Source organism: Zeus faber, assembly GCF_960531495.2.
Source record: "Zeus faber genome assembly, chromosome: 9".
Lineage (NCBI taxonomy): Eukaryota > Metazoa > Chordata > Actinopteri > Zeiformes > Zeidae > Zeus > Zeus faber.
The window spans coordinates 12213380-12235879 of record NC_137197.1 but is presented as its reverse complement, the minus strand read 5'-3'; the positions used below and the strand labels follow the sequence as shown (position 1 = coordinate 12235879).

At 45.3% G+C, this 22500-nt stretch overlaps 1 protein-coding gene across 3 annotated transcripts in view; it reads right to left on the bottom strand.

The window, feature by feature from the left end:
- The window catches only part of rap1gap2a (RAP1 GTPase activating protein 2a), a 92736-nt gene that overhangs the window by 24193 nt on the left and 46043 nt on the right, over positions 1 to 22500 (bottom strand). For all 3 annotated transcript variants that reach the window (XM_080006882.1, XM_080006880.1, XM_080006881.1), the window contains one exon: positions 5206 to 5290. In XM_080006882.1, the coding sequence (XP_079863008.1) occupies positions 5206 to 5290 (85 nt within the window). The remainder of the gene's footprint in view (positions 1 to 5205; positions 5291 to 22500) is intronic.

Sequence of the window (22500 nt, the reverse complement as noted above, 5' to 3'; positions counted from 1 at the left end):
AATACCAAGTACGCGAAGTTCGGACTTGCGGATTGGTAGTTTAGACTTGGCAAGTTCGACTTGGGAGTACAGACTCCCGAGGATGGGAGAACGCAGGACGGTAATTCTGCGAAATGCATTCTGGGATACTTGGCTGTCCCAAGTCCACACAAGTCACCACTGATGCATCCTTGATAGAATTGGGCAGAGCAAGTCCACATCGGGGCATTTGGACTGGACTTGGCTTGATGCGTACTTTGAATTGGAGCAGTACTTGGGCTGCGACTGTTGACGTTTCACAAGTCCACAAGAACACAAGTACAGATAAGAACGCAGATTGAGAAAGGGCCAGCATGTAACGCTAACTTTCCCAGTGTGTAACACAGACAAGACTTGTCAAGACTTGTCAAGCCTTTCAGCTCATTATCCTTATTATCAGATCCTCGGGGAGAGAAGGGGCCAAACAAATCTGCCAATTTTGGAATGGGTTTAATTCATGGTTGAAGACATCCGAACCTAACTTAGAGTTGGCATCGTCCAAGAACTGTGCTTCTGAGGAAGACATCCCAAGAAGGGGGTGAGCGTAGAGAGGGCGTGTATTTGAGGACTGTAAGAGCTATCATATACATAAACAGAGGCAGATAACGTTTGTCTGAAGAGGGCATGTGAGGTGGCTGAAGTCCTGGGTATTTAAGGTTGTATTGCACACAGAATAAATCATACGTATGATGTATTCTCAGAAATGCACGACTCTCTGGTTATATGATGTGTCAAACTTCTGCAAGTCAGGTTATGAATACGATTCACTGAATCCATGCTGTTTAGTACAACATTCACATTTATTTTCCTTTTCTTTAAAATATACTCATACAGTCCTGGAAGTTTTGAAGATATTGCTAAAGACCATTTTTTCTTTAAAAAAATAAAATTTGGAGCTTTTTATCTTTTTTCCTTGCAAATGACTGTCCCTATCTGAATCATGTCAGATTCTTTGAAAAGTGCAGCGATCCTAGACGTATTCTTGCTGACAAATTACATTCTGCAGTCAGTACATTGTGAAGTCTTACCTTGGCTACAGAGGCTCCAGAGGTCACCATAAACACCACCACACTCTTGCTCCTTCCTTGTTTTCAGTGGCGCTATCTCAATGAACTTTCCTTTTTTACTTCCTTCAGGCGTCTGCTGTAGGCTTAGAAACACTGGTCATTTCCTGGTATCTTTCTTCCTCTCCTGCTTTCTCTCTCTCTCTCTCTCTCTCTCTCTCTCTCTCTCTCTCTCTCTCTCTCTCTCTCTCACTCTCCCTCTCCAACGCTTGCTTTCCCTCTTTCTATTAACTGCTAAATGCTTAGGAACAGGAAAATCAAGTCCAGCTGTAAAACGAATCGCCAAACAGGTCATTCCAGTGTATCTAGGCCCCGAGACCCTGTTTTCATTTACCCTCCTCAGGTTCCACATCCTTGTTTTAACAAAAACTGTGCAAGACAAGTATTATGTAAGGAAAGCATACATCAACAGACAAACACGCAGGCACCCACGCAGGCACGCACGCAGGCACACACACACACACACACACACACACACACACACACACACACACACACACACACACACACACACACACACACACACACACACACACAGTCATACACAGACATGGAGGTCATTCACGGTGCTTCTCACTGCCGAGGTGCTAATCGAGCCACCCATGTGGTCGGCATGCCACTGATGTAAGAGCTGCTTTGAACCGATGACCTTTACGACAACAGCTGGTTTCAAATAGGTGCACCACACACGTCCATGCCAGTTTAATGCCTTCGGAGCAGCTACGTCATGGGCATTGCGCCGGCACTGCAATACCAAGAACTCCATTGTGAGTTTTGGATGCTGTTGGTCACAAGTCCAATGAACATGTCCACTCGGCGGAATCTTTGGACTAAAGTTCCGCTTCTAATACTATATGAGCAGAAAATATCCTTCAGAATCTAATTGGCTTTAGGGTCAAAGAGGCCTATGTTTATACTAGAATACAGGCAAGTCCACAATAGGCTCTCCAACAGTCTTGCCCTTTATTCTTTGCACACAAATGACTGTACTTGTCATGCAGTTGGGTTAATAAGTGGATGAGGAATGAAGAATCTACATACAGTCCGAGGCATCTAACACGGTGAGCTGGTGTAACCTCAACATTGGGAAGACGAAGGGGACGGTCACAAGTTTTAGGAAAGGGGTACAAGAAGTACTGCCACTTAAAACTGGGAGTTAAGGGAGTTAAACAGATGAGGAAGTCAAACGGATGAAACTTCTTGGATCTATAATTGCTGCTGATCCTGAAATGGGTTCTCTATTACGGTGTGGTATGGCAGGATTTGGCTGGAGACTGTAGTTAAGATGGCATCCAGGATTGCCTGGGTCTTGCTCTCCCGCCTATCTCCTCGAGCTGTAAGACTCTCCGCCTCCTCCAAAAGAGCCTTGAACATTATTGGGGACAGTTCTCAGCGTTTCCCCTCCTCCAGCAGCTCTCTTCTGGGAGGAGGTTTAGACAACTCAGGTTGAAGTCTGAAGGATTCAAGAGGAGCATGTATTCCTGAAGCCCTTCGGTCCCTGAGCACTTAAGGTTACTGAGCGGAGGAAGCCTAGGGATTAAAAACCAGACAGGGATGTGCACTTCACAAGCATTTGGAATCTTGGAATCTCAAGCAAAAACAAGTTTTTGTGTTTTGGGCTTATGGTAATTTGGCATTTGAACAGTATTTTAGCATCCTGAAGGCATGTTCGGATTTCCTTGTATTTTTACAACCTTGTGGTTTTTTAGGATACTTACGGCATCTGAATATACGTGGGATGTTATTTATTGTGGTGTTTTTGTCATGAGCTCATAGGACAAACAATAAAGTTGACACCGACTTTGACAAAGCGAATTGATTCCCCAACAGAGAAGAAGCTCCCTTGAGTGAAAGACGCTTGTTGTTCCACGCAAAGCTCTACGATTGTCTCATTGACTGGTGTTACTTTGGTTTTCTTTAATTACACCGTGGCAGAATTCAGCGTGGAATCGTTAGTAACTGCTGATGGCTTTTCACCCGGAAAGTGATAATCTCTTATAGATGGTGCAGTGGGTTTAAGGACATGTTTTTTATTGTTGTGATAAGGTGCGTAATACAACTAAGAGAAGCGAGAGTATCCTGGAATTAAGATAAAACACACATAATATAAAATCAAGCATTTTTTCTCTCACTTCATTCCCTCAATTCCATACCCTCTTCCTGTTTATGCGAACTGGACGTGTGAGTAGAGGAAACGTTTGTGTGTCTTAAGAACGAAAATCACTCGAAATGCAGCTAGCCTTTCGGTTGCCCCCTCCATAACCATGACTGAATTATGATGAAGACCCCACAGGGACGCTGTTGCCGTAGCAACACTTGTTGTGACAGTTGTATGGAAATCGCGCAAATCGCATCTTCGCGTAAATGAGAATATTTACACAAGAGGTTAGCAATATTCTTAGCGCTGATATGAATGACCATTGAGTAACTGGCAACATTAGTGAAACCAATCAGATCACCAATGACATCATCACTACATTACTGAACTTATATAACCACCGGTGTTCAGCAAAAGTTAACCGTGGAAACAGTTAAATTAAACATTTCAAACATCGTCAATTGTTCAGATTATTGTTATTTCTCAAATATATTGAAGCCAAAGTCGCATCATCCATCTACCAGGTTTGAAATGAAGTCAATGTCTCCATCAATTGTCCGGTGGGACAATGATGACTAATGTCTATCCGTTAAATTTGCAATGACGATGATGTCACATGGAGTTTGATCATTTAGTCAGACAACTCGGACATTATGGAATTATCTTTCCCTCTCAGATTCAGGTTGCTGATGTAGTATTAACATTATTTTCTCCCTCCTTTCACTCTCCCGCTCACTTTCTTTAAACCTCTCCTCTCGCCCGCCCCGCCCCGTCTCCCCCCGTGTCTCCATGCAGATTTAACAAACCTGGCTTAGTTCAAGGTGACATACTGCACAGAGCGTAGTCCCGTCCGGAAAGAGCTTTCTTTTTCCTCTTCGATATCACCCTGTTAATCTGTCTCCCAGAAAAAACTCACCTTCATTTTATCGCGGGGAATACGCGCGGGGTGGAAAAGAAAACAAAAGACAAACTTCACCTATGATCCAGTGCAACACAGTGAGTAATGTGAGGGTCACTATACTGCAGACACTAGAAAATTGATTTCCTATAAAGTTTACAGAGATCAAAATTGGAAAAAATGAAAGAGAGATGACTACATGCGCAACCACATGTAGTGTCTGCAAATAAATCAATCAATCATTTTAAAAAAATGGACAGATAGATAGGGAGATAGGTAGGTAGGTTGGTAGGCAGATAGATCCCCATGACGACAGCATAATGAACGGTGGAGTTAAAATCTAGCCAATACGTTTCTGTGACACTGAGCGGGGAGAAGAGCAGGTTTCTATTCACGCAACCCGCCTGCGCTATTCTATTTTATTTAAAAGCAATAACGAAAACAATCAGGGGCTGCATCCAACTGATATTGGGAGGCCGCTCCCTGACCCGCACTCTTGAATCCTAATGGCTTATGATGCTGCGAAATAGCGCAGAGCTGTCATCCAAACTGCACTTGCCCCACCCGGGACCGGATTTAATCAGTACTAATGCATTTTTGGGGAAATGTATTTCTTGTCCAAATGAATTTGAAATACATTTCGATTTCAAGTTTGAGTGATTCTTATTGCAGCTCTGTGTTATCTCTTTCTCCGCTTGGAAATGTTCAAAGCCAAAAACCAATACCAAGGTTGTTTGTATTTTTAATAAAGGTGTAAATCAAGCGTGCCTTAGCTGAGATTACAAAATGTGTCATGTCATATTCTATGGGTGGGGTTCGTTCTTGTTGTCGAGAGGCGGCCGTTTGTCACTTTCTCCAAACTGCTTTTTGCGTACTGCGGGGATTCCTCGACAAGGAATAATCTAAATTAATGCATTTTCCATTAGGCCTAAAGGTCAATGAAGTAAATCGAGCAGACAATACCTCTAAATCAAAGGGTTCATTTGACTTAATTGTGTGTGACTATGCACTGTAGCGTGTATTTGTATGCGAGAGTTTGTGTGTGTGTGTGTGTGTATTGTTTTTTATGCGTCTTTTAGTGGTCCAAAAGCAAACTAATTATGTGTGTTCTCATGCGCACCGCCTACCTTCATACTGGGCGGTGCCGTGCGGGGAGGCGACGGGGGGCATTCTCCCAGGGGGACGTTGGAGATGGTCAGCAGCTCCTGTTTCCTGCAGAGAAACGAAAGGGTCGACAAGATGAGGACAGAAAGCGCTTTTGCTCTCGATGTTGTTTTATCATTTACGCCGGCGACCGCCGCGCTGCCCCCAATATTACACTCTAATCGAAGGTCACCCCCCCCCAAAAGGCCAGGGGAATGAGTTCCGAACGTCAGCCAAATTGGCTCGAAACGCTGCACCTTCCCTTGAATGAAGGACTCCCAGGGAGAGGCAGATGTGAGAAGAATGGTGAATAGACCATTTAGATGTTTTTCTTTTTCACCATCTGCATGGCATGATAAATAGAGGAGAGACTACACCGACGACCTGTCGGCCACAACTTAACACAGTTTTAAATCTGACAGCAGAAAGAAAAACTAAAGAACCTGAATCTGTGCGGTGAACCGACAGGATGGCATGATATAAGATGACATCATATAAGAAAAAGATTAATTTAGATAAGATACGAAGATAAGAACACTTAATTAGTCCCCGTGTGGAAATGCAGGTGTTACAGCAGCAAAAGTCAGCAGCAAGTCAAGAAAGGGATTAGAAGTATAACAAAAAAAAAACAATAACATAAACAAACCTATAATTTTGAATTGAATCGGTCGATTAGTGAGGACCTGTGTTATTTCACGGTAAGGGGGCGTGGCCATTGTGAACGCTACCGTATTGAATACTGACAGACTGTGTGAACGAGACCGAGACTGAGAATGATGATGAGATGAGATGTATACAGTGTATGTAGTGTATTTAGTGTACAATGTAATCAGCGCACATTACCGACTGGTCGGAGAGCTGGTCGTAAGTCAGAATGGTCTAAACATGTAGGTCTTTAAGGGAGGAGTACCTGTATACAGATTTGGTGCGACTGAAAAAAACAAAACTTTGCAACTTTGTAAAAAATGTTCCTCATAAAACTGTGAATATATAACAAAAGCTATTCAATTTTGAATAGGATTTAAAATCTTTAGTTGAGTTTTGTTTTCCTAGCGACAGGCGCAGGAGTTCCTTGTTATAATTGTTCTATGGCACTAGGCTCCGCCCCTTAGGGGCTGCGCTCCGATTGGTATATCTCCAACCGCGTATGCGGAAATATTGAAATTTATTCGTCCACTCGCTCCAGCCAATCAGGATGGAGTAGCATAGCCGTATATACTGTGACCCCTAGCAAGTGCCCCCTTTGTCCTCTTTTCCAATTCAGCTACGACTGAATACGTTCATCACTCATCTAAGACGAGGCCAATCTCAAGATTTACGTCACCAAGTGAAGTAGGACCCTACATGCTTCCTTGGCGTCTTGAGGATGACAACAACTTTTTTAAGAGCCCCCTGCCTTTGGGGTGCCTTACCTGCGTGAGGCTTCCGCAGGGTCTCTTTCCCAGTCTGTGCTTGGCATTGTGGCCAAGCAGACTTCGGGAACTTTCTATTTCACGGGCTACTCAGATTCCCTGACAGCGGGGGGTATAGTATCGGGGTTGCTGCCTTTGGTACACCAATAGGAGCCTGACATATTACTGTACAGTAGCTTTGTAACTACAGTTCTGTGAAGGAGGTGTAGCCCCTTAGGGTTTTACACTCCACTGGACCCCATCAGTCTTGCTGAATTGGTTTCAGAGGACATAGTGGGCACTTCCGGCATATTCGGCTATGCTGCTCCATCCTGATTGGCTGAAGCGAGTGCATGAATACATTTCATTACTTCCGCATAGGCGGTTGGAAATATCCCAATATAGAACTGTAGTTACAAAGCTACAGTAAGTAAGTAAGTAGGTAGGTATAAGGTAGGTAGGTATGAGGTAGGTCAGTATGAGGTAGGTAGGTATAGGATAGGTATCTAGGCAGCTATGTAGGTAGATAGGAAGGTAAATAGGTAGGCTTTTTTCCCCAGCCAACGCCTTTTTATGCCGCACACTTGAGGGAATACTTCTCTTAATAAATCTTTAAATCCCCTATTATGTAACTTTAATTGAAATACTAAAACCTTTCAGTGCGAGCCGGTCGTGCTGCGTTTCTAAGAGTCGTGCTGCGAGGTGTCTGGCGGCTCCGTGTGATCCCTGGTGCCGCGCAGCCGGTCGGGGGGTGAGTGTCGAGGGGAAGTCCCGGGGGGCTCGGCAGCCTCTCATTCTCCCGTCTCCTCTCTTCTCTTCCGCTGTTCCTTTTTTCCCCTTCCTCCGTACGGGAAGCATGAGTGCACATTAATGACGCCTGATGTGAAAGGTTTGCTCATCGCCAGGCGATGAAGCAAGTGGAGGGCTCCACCAGAGGCACCATTAAAACCAGTCGGTGTTATACAATCCAAATGCTTCTTTAAAGTAAAACCCCTCATTCCAGATATTCAGTACCCAACGGCGTAACTGTGTGCTGTTACTTTAAATCAAGGCTTTTTAAAGGTGTGGAAAAGAGTGTGGAAAAGAGGTATCTGCCCTCGGCAGTCGTCCTCAAGCTCAGAAATTGCAAAGGGCACTTATAAACCATGTGGACAGGTGGCCCACCACTCTTTTCTCTGCATCTCCCATCAACCTTTGTGGGGTTCTGTGCCAAAAGGAAAAAAGCGGGACCGCTGGAGAACCAAAGACACATAGACCAAAGACTTGGATGAGCGTGCATATAAAATGGTACATAAGGATGCAAGGCTATACAATATTCTTCCGTATGTACAGACAAAAATGGAGGGTTCGTCTATAAAGACGACCTACCACAACTTCATGACACATTAAGGTCACAAATATATAGACAAGCTTTTAGAAGGGTTTCACAAGACCAACAAAGTCAGATGAGGAATTCCACATCTGTGTCAAAGTGGGAAGGTTGCTTTATTTCTACTTAATTCGGGCGATTTGACGAGAGTGGAAAAACTGTACAAATGTTTTCATGATCACAGCGATGTTTCCCTGTTTTAATTATGTTTTTTGTCACAAACACAAACATTGCTGAGTGCGATGTCTCAGCGGGCAGTGGAGAGAAGGCAGCCCCCACATCAAGGATACCCGCTGGGCCACCTGCCGCAATTTTAAATTTAAATTAAAACCGTTTTTTTTATTATTTCAGGAGCCTTAATATGTTTATAAAATGGCAAAAAAAACATGTTTTCGGGATAATTCCCTTTGTTTGTGCTGCTCATTAAATACATAGAACAAAACACCCCACGGAAACATAAAGGCCAATAACACCCAAGGACCCACATTTAGTGCTCTGCGGCACAGCTTTTGTTCAGCCAATATGTCAAATACAGTATATATGGTCTACGATATTATTCATGTTGGCGAGTATATGTGATTTAGCATTTTAACATCAATAGTTTATCTTGCTACGTAACTTTGACACTATACCAGTGGTTCTCAATGTGGTGTCTGGGGATCCCCAATGGTCCTTGAAGAGGTTCCAGGTGGTCCCCAGAAAAATGATGAACAGTTTCACTTAGACTGTTTTGATCATATTTTCACTGTTATCTACCTGACTAGAGTATAGACAGATATGGAAGTTTGACCAAAATCATGTAGGACAATAGAGATCTTCTTTCAAATTCATGTCCCAAGACAAAGACAAAATATTATCAAAATGGGGTTCCATGGCCTATTGTGTGACAAATTGAGGGCCCTTGATATGTTGACTGCACTACACTGTGCATGGGGTTAATCTACACACATTGCTATATGTTGCATAAATGTGTACAGCAATTCTTAGCACCAACAAAACCAACATCCTGTATTACCCATATAATCATTGGATTATTCTATCGAATCCAACCTAAGGCTCTTATCCACGCAATTGTACCACCTTTGAAGATCATCAGCATCAGTTATTGACTACAAAGAAATTGTGTATTTAATTACATTCTGAAACATGGATATCACCTGTGGTGTAGGCTGGCCAACCTGTCATTCTTGTTTTGTCATTATTCATAAAATTTGCTTTCCTTTCGGAAGCCCTTGAAGTGAACATTTTGCTTGCGGTCACATCAATAAACTCTCTAAGCAACCAATAAGCAAGGCTTGTTTATCAAAGCCAAAAAAGAAATAGAAACTCGCCATTAAATTAGATGCATAACGAGCGTTGAAGGGGATTAAGCGACCTCTTCAGTCCAAACTCACACCACCGAATCGATCGGCGAACAGACGGGACACTTCTTTTTGTTCGTTAGCCAGAATCAATATGACACACACGCATGTTCCCTGGTGCGCCGGTGTCAAGTGGATTAGAGCATCAAGCACTTACGAACCCGGATGCAAGCAGAATCCCACAAACACACACGCACACACGCACTCGTGCACATGCACACACGCACACACACACACACACACACACACACACACACACACACACACACACACAAACACACACACGCACACACACACACACTTATTCACACACACACTTATTCACACACATTAATTCCTGTGCGTAGTCACCGGTGGCTCTCAGTAGCAGCGTGGAGCTCAGGGGACACAGCTTCTATTCCTCTCTCCTCCCCATTGGCTTTAATCAATCCTCACTCCCTTCATCCCTCTCTCCCTCTCTCTCTCTCTCTCTCGCTCACCCACTCACTCACTCACTCACTCACTCACTCACTCACTCACTCACTTGTGTGTCTCTGCCCCTCGTTCCCTTTAGTTCCTTCATACACATATTCAACCTTAATCCAAACCGGGAGAGGAAGAAATCTCAGCGTAAGCGTCGAATCTCCGACTACAGCATTAAGTTCCGCACCCTGGCGGCCAACAGCGGCTGGATCGCTCATTCTTTGTAAGACGCTTTCCTCTATGGGTTAGCCGACCCCTTAAAGGACCAGTTAACTCCTCTAGAGCTTCCCTTCGGCTTAGACTCTCTGAACTCCGTGGCCATTAAAACTGATAAGAGAGAAAGAGAGAGCGAGGTCCAGGGATGTCCTTTCTCTGCTCGTCCAGAGAGGGCAGCCTACAACCAATCACCCTTCTTCCCGGCCTGTTCACGCTTGTCCTGGCCTGACGCCCGCTTCACCATCGCCATCTACTGCTTTGGAGGAGCCCATGCAGTTGAGTAGAGCCGGGCTCACTCCGGAGGAGTGACAGCGCCGACTGTGGGAGGGCAGATGTATCTGCTGTTCTCAACTGGGTCACTTCTTCTCCATCTGTCCAGTAAAGGCAAGGCTCATCAGTGAATAGGAGGGCACTGGTGATCCGAACTACTTCTTCTGTTTTTTCCTCTCGATCCCTCACTCAAGCACGGTTTATCACTCCTTATCAGACTTTCCTTCACCCGGTGTTAGTGGAATCCGGGGCAGACCAAAACATAATCGATTGGAGGGTTAGCCAAGATGTTGAGACTCAAATTAATTCCCCTGCCTAAGCCGTTGGAGGCTAACGCTTTGGATGGACGTCTGCTATGCTGTGCCAATCACCGCACTCAACTCATTCAACTTGACATCGCAAAAAACCACACTGAACCCCACTTCCTGAGCATCTTTTCAACTCCCCGTTACACCCTCTCATCCTTGGTTTTCCCTGGCTCACGAAACATAACCCTCACATAAACTGGTCCACAGGGGAAGTAATGGGTTGGGGAAAGGAATGCTCGCTTTCCTGATTCCAGTCAGCTTCTGCCTCAGAGCCGCCTCGAGCCTCTGACTTTCCACCTCCTGCCGTGGTTCTCCAACTCTGACATCCGCCTCCTGTGCTTCCAAAGTTCCTGAGTCTCCTCTCTCCCTACCTCCGCCTACATCATCAGAATCCGAATTTCCAGACCTCTCTGGGGTCCTTTCCTGTTACCTTAACCTCAAGGAGGATTTTAATAACGCCCAGGCTACCTCTCTGCCCTCTCACCCACCCTATGACATTGCGATTGACTTGCTACCAGGTACTTCCTCCCTTGGGTACATCCCCTGAGGGACGCCTCTATTCTCTGTCAACCCCGGAGATGGAGAGGATGAGGAAATACTGTATATTCAATCCTCACTGGCTGCTGGAATAATTTGTCCGTCTTCTTCTCCTGCTGGTGCTGGCTTCTTCTTTTGAACAAGCAGGACAAGACGCTTTGCCCCTGCATCAACTACCAAGGCCTAAATGACTTCACCATCAAGAACAGGTCCCGCCTCCCTCTTATCTCTTCAGCATTTGAGTGATTGCAAGGTGCTATCTTTATCTTTATGAAGCTCGATCTGAGAAATGCTTATCATTTGGTAAGGATTAGGGGACGGGGATGAGTGGAAGACTGCTTTCAACACTACTAGTGGACATTACGAGTATCTCCTAATGCCCTTGGGACTCACTAGTGCCCCAGTTGTGTTTCAGTCCCTGGTAAATGACGTCCTTGACGACGACATGCTGAACCTATTGGTGTTCGTCTACATGAACGATATCCTCATCTTCTCTCCTGATGAGAAGTCTCATGTCCCGCATGTCCACCGGATCCTTCAGCGCCTCTTTGACAACCAGCTCTCCGTAAAGGCTGAGAAATGCGAGTTTGATGTCCCCTCCATCGCATTGGTAGTGTTCATCGTCTCTGTGGGTAACATCCAGAAGGATCCCGCGAAGATCAGTGACACCGAGTGGCCTATACCCTCTAACGGAAAAGAGTTGCAATGCTTCCTGGGCGTTGCCAACTTTTGTAGACGATTCATCAGGAACTATAGCACTGTGGCTGCTCTGTTGCATGCCCCAACCTCTTCCAAGGTCAAGTTTGTGTGGTCTACCCAAGCCGAACAGGCTCCCAGAGCCTGAAGGAGAGCTTCACCCTGTCACCCGTCCTCACACTGTTGGATCCCAGTCAGCAGTTTATTGTGGAGGTCGATGCCTCGGACATGGGAGGAGAGAGTCCTCTCAGGGGAGTCCTCTCGCAGCAGTCTCAAGAGGACAACAAGGTCCATCCATGCACCTTGCTCTCTCGGAAGCTCTCGCCCGACCACGACATGGGGAACAGAGAGCTGCTGGCTATTAAGATGGCCCTGGAGGAGGGGCGCCACTGGTTGGAGGGAGCAGAGCATACATTCCTGGTTTGGACTGACCACGAGGAACCTCGAGTACATCCAGTCCGCCAAACAGCTAAACTCCCGACAAACCAGGTTGGCTGTTTTCTTAAACCGATTTAACTTTTCCTTGTCTTACCGTCCTGGGTCCCAGAACACAACCTAACTCTGCCCCAAAGTCTTGACGAAAGACAGGCAAATATTAACACCGATGTATAGGACGGCTGTCCTCCGGACTGGTTGTTTGTCCCTGCCTCTCATCGTTCCCAGGTCATTCATTGGGCGCACACCTCCTCTCGCTCTCCTGTCCAGTTTGACGGACCTTCTTCGTCATCAAACAATGCTTCCGGTGGCCATCCATGGAGAGAGAGGTGGGAGAATATGTGGCCGCCTGTCCTGTTTGTGGTCAAAACAAGGTCACACGCCCACGTGGCTTTTCCCGGGCTCTGCGACACAGACACAGGTGTGGATGTGAAGGACAAACCAGTTTATTGGCAAAGATGTTAACATGCCAGGAGCAGATGGGTGTCATGACCAGGGCTCCCCCTCCATGTGTGTGTAGGGATGGGTGCTTTAACCCAAGCTGATCGATTGCACTGATGAGCAACAGGTGCACAGCCACCACTGGTCCAGGGCCCAATTAGAGAGAAGAGAAAAGAAGAATCTGGACAACACTACAACACATGCATACACAAACACACATATGCTTTGGATGGTAGCCGGTTAAATGAGGCCTCTGCATTTGACCCATCCTGGCTTGTCCTTCCTCCAGGGGGGGGCAGCCAGGAGCAGTGGGCAGCATTTGTCGAAGCCCCCGGGGACCTGGTACCAAGTGTCCATCGTTGGTCAGATGATGATGTGTGCATGTTTTTAGTGATGGTAGGTGGAGGAAACCCCATCTGAGCATTGGGAGAACATGCAAACTCCACACAGAAAGGCTCCTATTTGGGAGGTAACCCGCCAGAGCACGGTGCCAACAGCGCCCCAGGACCTTTTTGTTGTGAGGCAGCAGTGCAATGCACTCACCCCCCCCCCCCCCCCCCCCCCAAACCACAGTCTCCCAACGCCTGCCTCCTGGTCTCCTATGCCCGCTCCCTGTGACCCATCGCCCCTGGTCTGACATCTCTTTGGACTTACCCCCCTCTGAAGGTAACACCATTGTTCTAATGGTGGACAGATTCTGTAAAATAGTTCACTTTATTCCACTGCCAAAGTTGCCCTCAGCCAAAGACACGGAGTCCTGTTCAAGTAAAGACCGTTTTCTTTTAACAAAGTTCCTGTCTCCAAGTTGTGCTATTGAGTCCTCCTGCCTGTCTTTCCACCAGTCGTTGCACATGTACTTTTTTTGTTGGGGGGGGGGAATCCAAGGGCAATATAAAGTTTTGAATACCACTGATCTATGTGGTTTCAAACATGTAAACAGTTGAAGTCTTGGTCAAGGCCCAGACTTTACCATCAGCAGCCTCAAACCAGCCTTGGTTCCACAGCTCCGAAAAGCAAGACGCAGAACTTTCCACTGAGATCAGCGTCCACACAGAGCAGCTCTGTCTCTGCCCACGTCTGAAACGCTGTGGTGTTATTTAGTGAGCTCTCAGTGGGAAAAAAGAGCGGACACTGTTTGGACAAAGGATGAGGAGCCAAGACTAACTGTGGACTACTTTAACGACTTGAAGAATAGAATAATGTAATTTAATGTGTATTTATTCAAAAGTGTACTATATATTTTCTAATGTGCATTCTAATGTATTCTAATAGAATAGAATATAACAGATTAGAATGGTATAGAAGAGAATATAATTAAATAGAATGGAATATAAAGTAAGAGAATATAACAGAATAGAATAGAAAAGAGCATAATAGAAAATAATGGATAAAATGGGATATAACAGAACAGAATAGAGGAGAAAAGCAAAGAACAGAATAGAACAGAATAGAACAGAACATAATACTATAGAATATAACAGAGCAGAGTATTACATAATATAATAGAATGGAGTATAATAGAACAGGATATTATAGTCTAATTTAGAACAGAATAGAATAGGAACAGGGTTGTTGCCAGAGTGCTTAAGGAGGTAATAGGAGAATAGAATAGAATAGAATAGAATAGCGTACAATAGAATATAACAGAACAGGATAGATTAGAACAGAATAGAACAGGAAGTTGTTGCCAGAGTTGTTAATCAGGTCATTGTAGAATAGAATAGAATAGAAGAGGAAGCGTTGTTGTCAGGCTTGTTAATTAGGTCATAGCAGGAAAAGAAGTGAGTCAAAGTGGCCTGAGGTGGGATTCGGCCCTGAGCCCTGCGGTTCGGGGAGCAGCCTGAGGTAAGGAGGACATCTTGTTCTATTCACCACTGACCTGTGAAGAGAAAAAGCTTGTTCATTCGGACCATCGGCCCCAGGGAGGGAGGTGGGGGGAGGAAGGGGGGAGGAGGTTGATCCCTGCTGATCCCCCCACTATGGCTGTGCTGGAGGGACATGTGGGCGACCGGGATCTCTCACTTTCTTTCTCTCTCTCTCTCTCTCTCCCTCTCTCTCTCTCTCTCCCTCTTTCTCTCTCTCTCTCTCTCTCTCTCTCTCTCTCTTGTCCTCTGTCGACCCCACAATCACCCAAAAAGGATAAAACATCTATCTTCACTATGTCTTGTATACATATACACCCAGCACACGTAGGCCCATACTAATGTTGCTTTTGGAGAGAGAGAGAAAGACAGAGAGAGAGAGAGAGAGAGAGAGAGAGAGAGAGAGAGAGAGAGAGAGAGAGAGAGAGAGAGGAAGAAGATTGGGGGCTCAAATGAAGTCTTGTCGTCTGTCGAAATGGAACAAATTCTACGTTGTGTGTGTGTATGGATTACAATATGGGACAAATTGTGAAGTGTGTATCCACTGGCTTATCTGCTGTCATCTTGAGGTATGTCTTATCATGACATGCCGGCATATTTAAAAAGAGAAACAAAGAAGAACCAAGGTGGTCAGGGAGAAAGTGATGCACCGCAGAGTGAGAGAGAGAGAGAAAGCTGCATCGCGACGTAGGAGGGCGAGATGCACATGACTAACGAGCTATTATAGGACAGTTAGACCTCCGACAGGGGAGTGTCTGGACCAAAAGTACATGGAATTCAATGGCTTCATAGTCCCGTGTTGCTCTTTCGAGGTCAAGAGCCAAATGTGTGTATATAGTTATTTAGTCCATGTATTCAAACATCCTAATTTTAATTTGTTTTAATTCTTCATTTAATTTGTTTTGATAACCTACACTTGTAATGAGCTAGCAAGTCAGGGAATACTAATGGACTACAACTAAAGGCAGTATTGTTCAGAACTGCTCTGCATTGTTAATCAACTGATTTGCAGATATGGAAAATCCGGGTTCAGAAAGAAAAATTCCACTCTGGGATTTTCAGTCAACCATGTGGATTCGCTAATCAGCACAACCCAGAGGTCCAACTGACGAAAAACCATCGTCGGACCATTCCTTTTTTCAACATAATAATAAACCAGATAAGGGCTACCTCCATTATCGCACATAGCACAGTAAATATTGTGGGGTGAATTCACAATTCACAAAAATAACTACTGTCCAACAATTATTGTAAGTTTAATATTTATTTAAGACTGATAATTCGTGAAGGCAAGTGTGGAGCAATGGCGTAAATGTGTAATGTATCTCCAATGGAGACCCCCCCCCTTATTTACTTTGCCACACGGATCATTGCGATCAGACGCAAAACAAGGGCAAATTGCACTCAGCAGCAAAACATTATGGGGATGTGCTTGCGGTGGCACATCATTAGTGCAATATCTTGTGTGAATCGGATGCTAAGACGGCGCAGATAGCGGAATTCATGGTGCTGTTAGTGGCACAATCCATTATTCGTGAATTTGCCCCTGTGTTCCTGTCACCCCTAGGCCAGTGTCCATCTTGCTTTTATACACTAGCTTTGCTGATTAAGTGCGACAAGAGGACTTATGTCTCTATAGGTCTCTTCTTTCAGACTGCATTTTAACCAATACTTTCGGTAAACATAGAAAGTTTTACTCGGGTCACTTACTCATACCCACATACTCAGAAGTTTATAATGCGTTGATTAAATTAACCATGGTAAAAATCCTCAGGAGAAGACAGTTTTGAACCAAGGCTCAATGCTGCACCTCAATGGCTCTTTCATCGCAACAGCACTTTACACTTCACATCTTTTATTAGACATTTTCCACAAGCACTATGAAAACCTTCTGCCACAAAGGCGCTGACACCGGTGTCCTAAATAAATGTCATCCTATCAAAGGTCTGCCTGAACAACATTCGAGAAACCTTTCTAGAGGTTAACATGATTCTTCAGCCACAGCGATTAGGGGTTAGACCTTTTCATAGTAGGATAAACCTATGCAACTGGCATTTAAGATATTGTTAACTCTCAGTAAAAGAACAACTTTGTGCTGCAGTCTTTGTGAAAGGATTTAGGTACTTCTGATCAAAGCTTTTTGTTAAATAAGTTGTTTTCTTTGGGTTTCTGTTGTCTCAGGATGACACCATTGAGGATGGCTGCCATTGTTCGAGCTGCTTTGAGCTCCACTTTAGAAAAAACACTCAGACTATCCATTGTTGAGGTTACCTGTATGAACACCTGGAAAGCATGCAAGAAGCAAGAAGAATCACGGAAAGTGAGCAGGTATCATGGTCAAGCGGAAGTATTCTCTGAGATAAACGTCCGTGTGGCAGTTCCGCCTGCCACACGCCACCTGCGGGACATAGGCGATAGGGTTGAAAAGTACCAGTTTTATTGTAGAATGGGCAAGGTGGAACAAGCCGGGAGCAGATGGAAAACATGTCATGACAAGGGCTCTTCTCCTGTGTGTGCGGGGATGGGGGTTTTACTTGTTGCCAGTTGCCTAATCTAACGAGCACAGGCGAACAGCCACCCTGATCCCGGGCCCAGTTACCTAGACCCGAGACAGGTGTGGCTGCTTAAACCACACCACCCCTACACCGCAGCCCGGTCACTGGATAATTAGTAAAATGAGAAGCGTACTGGTCTTCCCATTGGATAATTAGTTTTTTAATATTTGAACTGTTGAGAATTTGTGTGAACAGTAAGCGCCTCGGTGGCTGCATAGCATTGCAATACCCATGACTATGCTGATGACACAATCTTGTATCCATCATCTCCTCTCGAACAAAGGACTTTTGACATTTATAGTAGTCATTCATATTTCTTAAACTAAAAAAAGCCAACATTCTGAATATGGTACACACACACATCCAAATACGAAGAGCCTGGGCTGTTTTGCTTAACTTTTGCCTCACACGTGGTGCTAAGAAAATGGTTGTGAACTGATTGTACAGGAACAGATTTCATCGTGCTCTACATTTAAATTCAGCATAGATGTACCCTCCTGATTTGACAAATCTAAAATCCTGGCTTGCAACCTGCCACTGGTAATTATGGCTGATTCAGCCATAATTAGATCTACAGACTCATTGCGCTTATCTAATTTTGTGTTTTGAGGGATGTGTGTTTTGTGAGTAGTAATGGTTGCCTATGCTCTGTACTGAACTCTGCAGATGAGATTATACTGTATGTATGGGGCGAGGGAGACCACAGCAAAAAAAAAGGGGGCGGGGGGGGGGGGGGGGGTATGTGCAGGGAGAATTATTGAAAGCTCAAATCATGCGCACGGGGTGATGGAGAGCAGGGGAGAGGTCAAAAATAGGTGTGGGGGAGTTCAAACACATAAAAGATAAGAAAGAATGAGAGTGGGGGTAGAAAATGTGTGGTCCAGGCAAAGAGAGAGAGAGAGAGAGAGAGAGAGAGAGAGAGAGAGAGAGAGAGAGAGAAAGAGGAGGGGGGGGGCATCGGTGGACCTCAGTATATTTCCAGGCGTATCCCAGCGACCGACCCTCCGTTCCTATTCCCAGCTCATTCCCAAATTGTATTTATTTTTTTGGTGAAACTCAATAAGGAGGCCGATCCCGATGCAGGCTGGACAATTATATAGCTGATGGTTTCACTAATGGACTTAATTCAACACAGTGATTGGAGAGAGTGTGTGTGTGTGTGTGTGTGTGTGTGTGAGTGTGTGTGTGTGTGTCTGTGTGTGCTCCAAAAAGCCAGGCAGGGGACAAAAAGAGGAGGAACATGAATAGCAATATACTGTAGCAGTAGCAATAGCAAGACAGCTTGCCATGGAGGACGGGATGCACTCTCCGTTCTGCCCGAGCGGAGCATAGAAAGACAACACAGCAGAATTCGCCGTCATGTTGATATCAGACGAACACGACTAATGGCTCTAATTGGTATTATGAGCTACGGAGAGATAGAGAGAGAGAGATAGAGAGAGAGAGAGAGAGGGGGAGACAGGTGGAGGTTGGTAGGTGGTGATGGTGTTTGTACGGGGGTAGGAGCTGCAAGAAAGACAAACTTTTTTTTTCTTAGATTATCTAAGTTTAGATTGAGAAGGCCAGACCCCCCCAAACAGAGAGTTGTCTCCCTCAATATATCATTGTAAACATCACCATATCATTTTACATAATATAATAATATGCATTTAGATTTGACTAATTGTCATTGCACAGAGAACAAGTACTGAGGCAACGAAATGCATTTAATTTTACCATCCTAGTAACTGACGTATATATGTGCAGTGGGCTGCCCAATAGCAGCGTCCAGGGAGCAGACATGTCAGCACGCTACCGGGAGGAGCCGAGGATCGAACCGGCAATCTTCCGATTACTAGACGAGCCGCTCTGCCACCTCCTGAGCCACCGCCCCCATTAAAACGCATTTAAAGCACTCGTGCTAATTATACAGGAGACACAAAACAATGGCGCATGATGAGTGCGCCGTCTCCTTCAGTGTGACGCCCTCTCCAAACAAAGCAAAAGAAAAACGGTGTGGTTTTTATTCTAGATCATGGATTAACGTTCCTCAGTTCGTAATCAAAGTTATGCCCTTGCCAACTCACTTTCCTAATCAGCACGAGGATGCCGGCTTTGTGGCCGGTCCACTTTGCCGTTACCCGAGATCATACGTTTCAATTGCACTCTCTTCGAAGATAAGAACAGCAAAACGCACAAGCTTTGATTTAAAAGGTGCATTTACCGCTACCGCGCTCAGCGTTTTCTCGTAATGGAGTCACAGACATGAAAAGGCCCCGTTCACCATGCTTTACTGTGTCATTACAGTCACATTTAAATGTGGCATCGCACCATCCAATAATAATCAGATTTCACTTTGTTGTCTATTCCACTGCGGTGAACTTATGACCCGCTGAGGCCTGCGAGCCAGAATCCGACGTGACTGCGATGCTCTTCTGTTCCCCGGACATCTTTATTCATAAGGCCCCTGTATCAAGGTTATAGTCCTAAGAGGTTTTCTAGGACTAACTTTGCTGGATTTAGTGGAGAATTTGACCACACACACACGCACACACGCACACACACACAAACACACACACACACACACACACACACACGCACACACACACAAACAGACACACACACACACACACACAAACACACACACACACACGCACACATACACACACACACACACAAACAGACACACACACACATGCACACAGACGCACACACACACAAACAGAGACACACACACACACAAACACAAAAACACCCACGTGCGCATGCACATACACACACACACACACACACACACACACACACACATACAGACAAAAACACACTCATACACACACACACCCACACATGCACACACACACAAACAGACACACACATAAACACACACACACACGCACGCGCGCACACGTGCACACACACACACATGCACACACACACTCACACATACACACACACACACACAAAAAAACACACACGCACGCACGCACGCACAAACACACACACACACAAAAACAAAAACACACACACACAGACAAAAACACACGCACACACACGCAAACAGACACAGACACACACACAGACACACACACATACGCGTGTGCACACGTGCACGCACACATCAACATGCACACACACACACACACACACACACAAACAGACACACACACACATACACACAAGCAAACACACACGCGAGCACACACGTGCATGCACACACACACACGCCAACCCTAAGCCCCCACCACCCCAGAGCTATTCGGGTATTTGGGTGTGTTAAACCATATCAGCACACACACACACACACACACACACACACACACACACACACACACACACACACACACACACACACACACACACATAAGCCCCCCCCCCCAGAGTTAAGCTCAAAATAAAACTTGAGAAGAGACTTAGAAGACTGATAAAAGAATGAATGATACTACAGGCTTTACAAAGTAGTAGATGAAAGGTAAGAGTCGCATTAAATGGAGAAAGGACAAGGTGGAGGAGCGTGGGAGTAGCTGGAGGTCCGCGGGTGGGTATAACGTAGTATTAATAAACGGCAGCTCATTCCTGGTCATTAAACACTTCAGACAGAATTCATTTGTTCACTAAGCAATTAGTTGATGCGGTTGTTAATGTGCAAAACTGTCCTTATTTTAAACCAAGGCATTGATTAACAGCTGCACATATCCACCATGTGCCGGTGTTGACAGCTGTAACTAGGCAATGGAAATCAACAACTGTGGGTTTTTTTTTAAGCCTTCAAACATGAACCGTGCCTAAACAACAGTAAAGTGTTATGAAGACCTAATTAGCAGACAACAGGAATATTTGTTACCTCTTAGTAACTAGCGCTGGACTGGGACAAGAAATTGGCCCTGCCAAAAACAGACTGCTGTTTTATTTGGAGGCACGGGGCAAGGGGACGCACAGCAGAGCGCATCAGCCTCACTGTAGCGCCGATGGGATGGGCCCCCAGCGGCCACTGGGCCCCGCTTGCACCGGCGGTAGTTACGCAGTCACTTGTTAGTGACTGACTGGTTCAACGACTTGGTTACACCAACAGGTTGCCAGTCTACAGTATGCGGAGCCATCATATGCCGTCCTGCTGCCTGTAAATAATGGCTGCTGTTAATGGCAATTTACATTCTTAGTATCACTACGCCTACATGCTTGTTATTAGAATTTTACAACATATGTATTGCTGTGCCTTTCACGTGAACTCTTGTACAATGTATGTATACTTTGTTTGTCCTTCCAAGGCTAAGTAGAGTTCCTGTCGTAAAAAAGGAAGTTAACTAGTCACTTTCTGTGCCGTAAAGAGGGGGAAGGAAACCTCAACAGATAGTCGATCTCAACTAAACTGCCCCATCAATGATCTACGCAGGGGCGTTGCGATGTCTACTGACCTTCTTCCCAGCAGCTCCTCAGTTTCCCACCCCAAGAAGACTGTGTAAAAAGCTCAAACTCTCCAGAGAGAACTGAGCACTTCCCCTGTAACATTCTGTTGTGTTGTTGCACTGAAACTGCTCCTCTTGTACACGATTGAAAACTTTATTAACCTAAAGTATTTGTCTCCGATTAACTCTGTCACGGTTAGTCCGTCCACAAACAAAGTTTATAGCTGTTTAACTTTAACCATGCTCTTGCCATCTTGTCAGTTGAAGAGATGAATGTGAATATGTCCAGTTTCACAATTGATTTGCTACGTTACTACGTCGTTGACTATTTTTCTCAATGGAGGCTCTGACACTGGCATACAGTACCAGTTAGAAAATCATTTCAACTCTACATTCCTTCTCTATGTATTATTTTATTGAGTAATTAGCCCTGTAATAAGCGGGATAATGCACAGCCATCGCAAAAATAACGCCGTCCAGAGTCATACAAGACCTGATCAGCCTGTCGGGGGTTATTTTGCGATAATGACCGGCTGGCTGCGCATCATCCTTTACTTAATAAAGTAAGGGAACCATGACCACCTCACAGTTAGTTAGACAGCATCCTCGCCATGACCCTGGGAGCTGTAATCGTCTGTCTGCCAGAGCTCCACGGGTCTATATCTGTTGGTAAATCAGGTGTGAGCCAGTCATGCAGACGACAGGCTGTGACGGAACAGGCCTCCCGGCGATGCACCGAGGGGTCAGAGGAGCCTTCATTAGCCACTCAACTTTACTCGCGGGTTGATTCCTGCGGGAACAGCGGTGCCTCGCCCTCTCCCTCACCGTGGGATGTAAAAAGGTACATAAATAGCAACAGCGAGGAGAGAGAGAGGGAGGGAGACGGGGGTGAGCCTGGCCAGTGTGATCAATTACAAACGACCAGACTCGGAGTCAAATTGTCGGGAGAGTCAGAAAGTTATTTACAGTAGAGAGTAACTATCCAGACCAATAT